This window comes from Pinus tabuliformis, chromosome J (genome assembly GCF_031772625.1).
Source record: "Pinus tabuliformis cultivar Carrire ecotype Pingquan chromosome J, CPIR1, whole genome shotgun sequence".
NCBI classification, from domain to species: Eukaryota; Viridiplantae; Streptophyta; class Pinopsida; order Pinales; family Pinaceae; genus Pinus; species Pinus tabuliformis.
In genome coordinates, this window is record NC_142295.1 from 1,110,603,305 (window position 1) to 1,110,611,850 (window position 8,546).

General features: G+C 36.9%; 1 protein-coding gene across 1 annotated transcript; it reads right to left on the reverse strand.

The window, feature by feature from the left end:
• Positions 1–1,684: 1,684 nt before the first annotated feature.
• On the reverse strand, positions 1,685–2,578 carry LOC149230950 (uncharacterized). Its single transcript, XM_089381483.1, has one exon. The coding sequence runs from the start codon at positions 2,576–2,578 to the stop codon at positions 1,685–1,687; it is 894 nt and encodes a 297-aa protein (XP_089237609.1).
• Positions 2,579–8,546: the final 5,968 nt, after the last annotated feature.

Below are 8,546 nucleotides of genomic sequence, written 5' to 3' on the forward strand. Positions count from 1 at the left end.
TAATTTCAGAGTCAGAAAAGTATTGTCGGTCACCAAATTCCTTGGCTTCCAGTTTCAAAATTTCCTTCATGACCTCTAACGAAGTAGCCTCATAAAATTTGGCTATAGACTCTCATCCAAAGAGTCATCGATGCATGGATGAGGAAGGCCCTACAACTCCTCCTCGACGTGTTGGTTGTCAATGCCTAGGTGTCATGAGTTCATTGCGAACCACAAAAACTACTACTACAACAGACAATAGAAAACGTTGGTGATAATTATAATGGAGGAGTGAAAACTAGATGTGAGTACTAATATATGTTAAAGCACTAAAGGGTGATAGGAGTCTTGAGGGAGACTAAGAACCACATATGAGTTTTTAACTTGGAGAATTGATGATGTACAAAAAGACACACATGTAACAGAAACACCTTGATTCAAACCTGAAGCCTAAAAACAAAAGATATAATCTGGACACGAAAAATTATTGAAGATTACCAAACATAATTTATAATTTGATTAATTTTTTTTTTTTTTACACATTCCACCTTTAAAGGACTTTGATGGACTACTTTCAAAAATCATATTCAATTTATCACAATTTGCATATACATTATTGAATTAATAACCATTTGCAAAAAAAAAAAATTATATTATTTTAAATAAAAATATTGCATAATGATTATCTATCCCTAATATATATATATATATGAAAGTTATTATGCATCATTTTATTACAATTTGTAAATAATAAATGACTAACTTTATCTCTTCTTTCTCATTCTCATAATTCAATGCTAATCGTAACCATTGCAAGTTGGTAAAGGAGCAAAGTGTCCACTCTACTAAATATTCTTTATACTTAATAATATTTAAATAAAATTCTAAATAATATTTGTGAAAACCTAATATACCATATACTTTTATGAAATTATATACTTTTACTAAGATTTAAATTTATTCTGTATAAACAAAATGCCATTACACATTACCATTTAATCTATTATTAAAAAATAAAACAAATTACAAGTTAATTATTTTTAAAATTTTAAAAATTAAATAACGCATTTGAGTTAAATCTTAACCCGAAGGTAACCCTTCATCGATTATGCCGACTTATACGATTTCAATGACTATAAGCTCCGCACTCAACTTAATGGGCAACTTAAAAGTTGCACGTCGCGCATCACACCTGGCATAAAATATCACAAGAAATTAATCCATTGGATGAAATTGTTGTGAAATCGAACTGCAGATGACAAGACTGTAATTTTAAAAGAAATCGTCTATAACGCGACTTTTTGAAAGCTTTTTCCGCGGGTTTTTTCGGTAGAAATCTGGCAGGAATTTATTGGAATCGCAAGTTTGATAGCTAGTTTCTGCACAATGAAAGCGTCCCAGGGTTTTTCGAGGGTGCTGAATCCAAATATGCAGTTAAAAAACCATTTTAACTGCAACAAATCAAGATTTAACCTCAATTTCTTCCGCCGGATTCCGTCACCGAAATCTCCAAAAATTCGCATTATAGACAACTCCATTTTAAAACGAAATTCTACCAATTGAAAAAACTCCACCTGTGCTGCCGTTGCACTGATTTTCCTCAATTCCACATAATCTGCCTCTGTATATGCGCACAAATTCCGAAGAATTCTCGCTACACGGAAACCCCGAACTGGGTCGTCTTGCACAGAGATCAGTCTCGTGATCAAATTGGGTGATCGCGCAGCTTAATGCTCATCATTCTTCGGCAGTTTTGTTTGTTATCGAGTGAAAGAAGAGCCAGGGCTTCTCCTCCCTTGGTCACGAGCTCCTTCGTTTCATCGTCGCCCGATCCACTTATTATATTATTATTAATCCTCTCCATGTAAAACACAGAGAGAAGACTACGGAAAACTCCCCCAGTGCTGCCGATGATCTCTCGACCCTCATCTTCGAGAGCAAGACTCGTCAATATGTCGATGGCCAGAATTTGCAGACGATGCGTCGTTATTTCTCTGTAATGAATAACGTCTCTTAGATTGCTTATGGCGAAGACTATCTCCAAGATCCCTTTCCTCAAGGCCTTCCCTGTCGAGCCTGTACTGCTTACCAGCATTCCCATGAGCTGCAGAGCGAGCTTTGCCGTCTTGATTCCGGATTCGGGCGCGTTGGGGTTTAAATCTGTGAGCCCCATAATTTTAGGAAGTAGCCCTCTGCTGCTTCCTATCTTAGCGCAGTTGTCGTGCTCGTTGGCCAAGTTTTTCAATATCTTCAACCCCAGAAGACTGAAAACAGAGCAATCGTATCCATTCCCGTACTGCCTCGAATGGATTTCAATCCGTTTGCTATCGTAAAGCAAAGATGCTATAGATTCCATGGACCCAGCGATGGCCGTCACTCGAATGCGCTTCTGGTTTTTCTTGACCAATTTCGAGATGATCTCTGCAGCCGCTCTTCGAATCTCCTGCTCGTGATGGTTCCTCCAATTCAGTATCTCGATCAGCCTCTCCACCACATCTCGCATGGTTCCTAGCGCCCGCAAAGTCTCCTCTGCAAGCGCGGACAGGACTGGATTCCCCTTCAGTTGTAAATCAACAGCGCTGGACTGCAGCAGCTCCATGCTGTATGATACAAATTCCATCTTCAACCCATCGCAAACGCTTCCATTGACGTACCGAGCAGGGTTGGAATTTGGATTTCTCTTTACCCGTCATAAATTTTTTTTTGACGTTTTGGGTCCTTATGCTTCCCGTCAAGAAACGTTATATTAAAAATTTTGCCCTTCAAAAGTGATGAAGGGCAAAATTTTTAATGGCAATATGGGAAACAAATGAAGAACAATGTGATGAAGGATTTGATAGATGCCCATGTCTATAACAGAGATATTATTGCTCCCAAGTCTTGCATATTTTAGCCTTTCTCGCTGGCTCGTATACATTTTCTTTTGAAATCTAGATTAGCCCAGTAACTTCATTCAAAATTTGTTACTATTCTTTTGTTCCTAGTCCAATCAGAGCTTTAACCTCTTTCGATTACCCAATTCAAAATTCTTATTTGTACAAAGGAACATCTCTTACCGTTTCTTATTCTTTTGTATATCACAATCCCTGATAGGACAAGTACAACTAATTTGACCACTTTTGCTTCCCAATACAAAACTTGAAATACGAAGCACCTCATCTCCCTTTTCAAGCCCAATCCCTTTATCACATTTTAGTTGTTCTTTGAAAGCTGTGAGGGGAAAAAGAACACAGGAGAATTTCCCCAAACTATAAAGGTAATTTAAAGTTTCACAGATTCTGATTTTGATCTTGAGCTTCTGAAGCGTGGGGCTGAAACTCAACTCCGTCCTTGTTGGGCACCTACATTCACTATAGCTTGGAGTTTTATACCGTAGGTTGAAGGCATTTCATAGGTTGATGTTTCACTCGGAGGCATGGTATGGAGGTTTCAACATATGTTGAGATTAAAGAGTATCTGCGTAGCAGGGGGTTTGTGACAGCAGGCATACTTTGTCCATTATTTTGACGGGCATATCAATGTTTTATTTATCCCTTCTGAAGCAAAGTATGGGGTCAAAGACATTGTATCAAATCCATTTGATTGTATATCACAATATAATATTCTTTTAATTTTAAATAAAGGTGCTCCTTGTAGATTCATTCCATTTAATGGGGGAATTATTTGTCTTCAACTGATGCAAAAACATGGTATGTGAGATCTATACTGCATTTAATAATAATACGTGGTTTATATTTGCATGTTATAAAATATGTTTAAGATTCTCTTCTCTGTCGGATAACTGGTTTTAGGATTTCAGATCAGTTTTTCTAAAATTTTATCATTAATGATAATCTGATAGAGAAATGTTTAGACTCTTGAGTGAGATTTCAGATGATCTATCATAGGATGCAGAATATTGGTTGGACTTGGGAAGACTTGAAACATGGGAGGGCTAGAGAGAAAACTGCAGCTGATCGTAGAGCTTAGCCCTAACAAGAAGCTGCTTACACTGGTTGGAGATGATAAAGAATCAAGAATAAAAACTTTTTCTGTCATAACATTTAAATGAAGGATATCTTCAACTTAACGGAATCAGTATGTCTGAGATTTAAACTGCATAATGCATTTAATAAGAATGATTTATTTTTGCATGTCAAATACAATCAGTAATCTATTGTCTGTCAAATGATTGGGTTTAGAATTTCAGATCAGTTTTCCTAAAATTTTATCAGTAGACCCACAGTGTTTGAAGAATAAAAAATCAATCACTAACCTGAACTTTGAAGCACAATTTGTAATTTCCTCGCAGTTTCCTTGGAGGCTGGAGGCTGGAGCCAATCTTGAGCTGGGCGACAGGCGTAAGTTTGAATCGGCAATGCGTTGAGAGAGAGTGTGCACTGTGAATCATGAACTCGATTGTAAAAAGAAAACAAGCCCACGGGCCACATTCGTTGGGTAAAAGACAGGAAGACCATGCAGTGGCAATGGGCATGCACAGATCTCCGAAATCATCCAGGGAAAGATTCCAAATTTTCCCACAGAAAAAATCTTCGGCTAAAAGGGAATTGCCCATTCTCTACAAAAAAACTAAATCTCTGACTGAGAAAAAATGGCTATTGCCATTGGCTGCTCCCACATGCTAATTTCGTTCCTCCCACATGCTAATTTGACAGGGGTTTGAGGTGACGTGAGGAACTATACCTGTAACAGAACTATACTATACCTGAACTATACTATACTATACGGAACTATACTATAACAGAACTATACTATACCTGAAACAGAACTATACCTGTAACCTAGGTATAAGAACGTTTTGGAAAAAATTCGAAACGTCAAAAAAACGTTTTTACCTCTTCTGGGCACGTCAGTCAAAACGGGCATGGACAAATTCCAGCCGTCAAATACGTTTAAAAAGGCTTATGACGGGCAAAATGCCCGTCAAATTCCAACCCTACCGAGAATATGTGTCATAGAAAAAGCGTCGAACCGTGCGGAGCTCTGAACGACTGAAGCCGTATTCTGCGTTGACATCCGACAGCAATTTTCGTGCAATGATCTTCCATTGCCAGTAGGCCTTCTCTAGCAGGCACAGAAGCGCTTCGGCTAGGGCGAGGCCATAAAAAATATTGAGAGCGGATTTCCGATTTTTGGTATCCCTACCTGAAACTAGGCCGAAGTCTTGCCTGGCTAGCAGATAGAGGGACAAGACAACGCATGTCAAAGCCGACACGAATTGAAGCCAGAAAAGCATCTGGCTGACGTTTTTGGATATGGACAACCACCCGGCATAAGGCACCAATTGAACCCTAGACGTCGACCAAGTCCTCTTCAATAAACCATCATTATTGACACCAGAAATTTCTTCCGAAATGTTGATGTTTGGATTTTGGGTATTTTCATATCTAAACCATATGCAGATTCGTCTTAAGATAGAGTTGCTGCCATTAATATAAAACCTGCGACTCAGCCGCTTAGCACTGTCTCTGAGTGTCGCCACGGATATTAGCGTCGTCTCGTGTTGCCACTCGAGCTCTTGGCTTCAGCTGAAGATGCTAGTACCTTCTGACATCTGTCAACAATATTATGCTCACGAACCAGAAGTCTACCTTTCCTAAAGCTACTGCGAAGCCTCCGAGGAGGACGGCAGTCGCCCAGACGAAGGCCAAGGTTCCGAGCCCGCTAGCGGCCTTCTCCAGAATAGCAAGCCTGAAGGCAACCAGAGTAATTTTCTTCTCGGGAGCTGCGGCTTTTTCGCTGCGACTCCGGGACTCTCGAGATTCAATTGGCTCCATCTGCGGTTCGAATGGAGAACCCAGTTTACGACCTTCAGATTCGGCTAGTGAGATAGCCATTATATCTAGTCGGAAGCTCGGTGATTCTACCTGGGCAATATTTTCTGTGGCAAGACCAACATGTGATGGCATTGAGGAGGATCGACAGTCGGACATTTATTCAGATATCGATAATGTCTGCAAAAAATATTGTCTGAGAAAACTAGCCAGTTTCATCCATCTGCTACAATTGGTAACAACATGAATATAGAATATCCCATGCTATTCTTTACTGATACGGCACTTTGTCGAGGCCGGCGCTGGACGAAGCTCCTTCTGGTCCATTTCCTGCTACAATGGTATTGGCATTATTGGTATGGGCCAGAGTACTGAGAATCGAATCTTATCATCTGTTTCATTCGGTACAAGACACAACAGATTACAGGGATAGATTGGGAATTTCCTTGAGGCCCCACAGACTCACAGAGACTTTCAGCCATACGAGAGTCGTTGACAGCACAATCGTTAAACAATTCAATAATTTTATAGATGTGTACTTCATGTTTTTTTGCTAGTTGGCCTCGTCATTTTTCCGTGGATTGGAGTTGTTTGTAGCCCACTAGCTGTTTGACACTTTCTATCTGGTTATTTTTATATTTTTCACTTTTCAAATTAGGTTGAACATAACTTATCACTTATTCTGTACATTCTTGGTGGTAAAGAAAATAGCAAATCGTGAAAAAAAAAATCATAATAATTTAATTTGGAATTGTTATCTTCTCATCCACCACCCTCTACTAAGTTAATTTTGAAGTAGAACAAGAAATGGTGACATGTACTACCTTGACATCTACAATTTGAATTTTATATTTACACATTATGCACGTTATATTGATATTGACGGTGGCTAGACAAGAGACTGCTCAATTTTACATGTCTGTACAATTTCATATAAGAAACGCTTTACAACTTCATATAAGAAAAAGCAAGAAAAATGCTGTTTGAGATTGACTAGCACGCGTCAATTTCTCACTCATTATACAAATCGAAAGTGTGGATAAGGGCTATCCAAGGTGTATCCCATACAAATTGAAAAAGGTGTGTATTAAATTGAAATTTTGTATTTGAAAGAGTCTACAAAGACTACCTAAGGAGTTTGGTCTCCCATGGGGATGTGAAGGAGTTGGTCTCAAAAATAAATAATTTAGAATTTTAACATTCTCAGTAATAAGTAGTGTTTAAATTTGAAAGCTAACAAGTGCATATTATTGTGCGTTTAATATAAAAATAATAATTAAAAATAAAATAAAGTAAAAAATGCATTAATGGAAGACAATAAAAAAAGGTGTAATCCAAATGAGATAGGATAGAAGTGATGTGTGAGAAAACAAAAAGGGTGCAATCCAAATCGCATATGACAGGTGATAATGGATATTCGTTTGTCCAACTATAATAAATCAATATAAAATAGCGTGAGTCAAATCATAAATCAAGATCATAAGCATTATTTAAACCATTGTTGGTGGAAGTCCTCAATACCATCTAAAATGTCACAGGGAAGGTAGTTCAAGTCAACGGAGCTATACTCGATGTTGGTAAATTGTTGTGTAGTCTATCGCTCTGCCAACAACAATTGGTTTATTGGCGCAATTGGACAAGCTAGCAACGTAGCCTTTATGATTAGCGTTAGATTTTACATTTTTGTCATTTATATGGTAAATGAGTATGTTTTTTGATTAATTATATCATTAAGATTTGGTGTATTTTTCAAACTAATTAATTTTAAACATATACCAAATTTTAATATTGTCATTAATCTAATCCAATGACATATTTATTTACATTTAATGTGTTTGGTGATAATGATCATTATTTATCCAAGGTTTAATTTTTGGAACCAATTAATTTTAAATATAGATCAAATCCTAATAATATGATTAATCCAAAAGACATGCTTATTTACATTTAATGTCTTTAATGGTAATAATCATCATTTGTCCAAGGTTCAATTTAAGGATATTGATTGAAATCATAATAATAAAAGATGAAATGATTTTTTTAATATTTTAGAATAATTTACATATTGTATTGATAGCACAACTGTATTAGTAAATATAATCCACATTAATAAATGTAATTGATATATATTTATATTTACAAATATTTTTTTATAAATAATGGGTACTAATATTAATAAGTAAAAATAACTCTAATTAAAAATAACTCTAATTAACTTTGCTTTCCACAAAAAAAAATCAAATCAAAATACAAATGCAGAACCATTATAAATTGCCCAAATATCAAAACCAACGTAAATTAATAACTTTTGCTAAGTTCCAAAAATTAAAGCAGCAACTCTGCGCTTTTATGACCTTAGTTTAAGAAATGTTAAAACATAACAAACCTCTACGTCTGATTTCTCTGAAACAATTGAACTCCTGTACAATCTGAAGAGTTGAAATGTTGGGAGGCAGGTTCTCCACTAAATAGACGGACTCCCATCGTCATTTGCATGCACACAAATTTTAAATTTAGATTTATGTTTCGTAAGATTAAAGCTCAAGATTATTTATTAAATCACATTCTGCATAAAAGCGAGAATCCTAGACGCAAATAAACATTTACTAAATCTTTTCATAAATATAATACCTGTAGGGTGTTTCGGCTAAGACTGTCGAGATTCGTCAGGATTATCGCAGCAGGAAGGTACCGATTGACAACAACCCGTGTTCGATTCTTCTGCAGTCCTCTGCTCCGTGACTAGGTTCAACAGTTTTAGTGGTGTAAATGATCTGTTACTGCGCGGTATTG

Coding starts and splice junctions, on each gene's coding strand:
- LOC149230950 (XM_089381483.1), bottom strand. CDS start 2,578: ATGGAGCTGCTGCAGTCCAGCGCTGTTGATTTACAACTGAAGGGGAAT.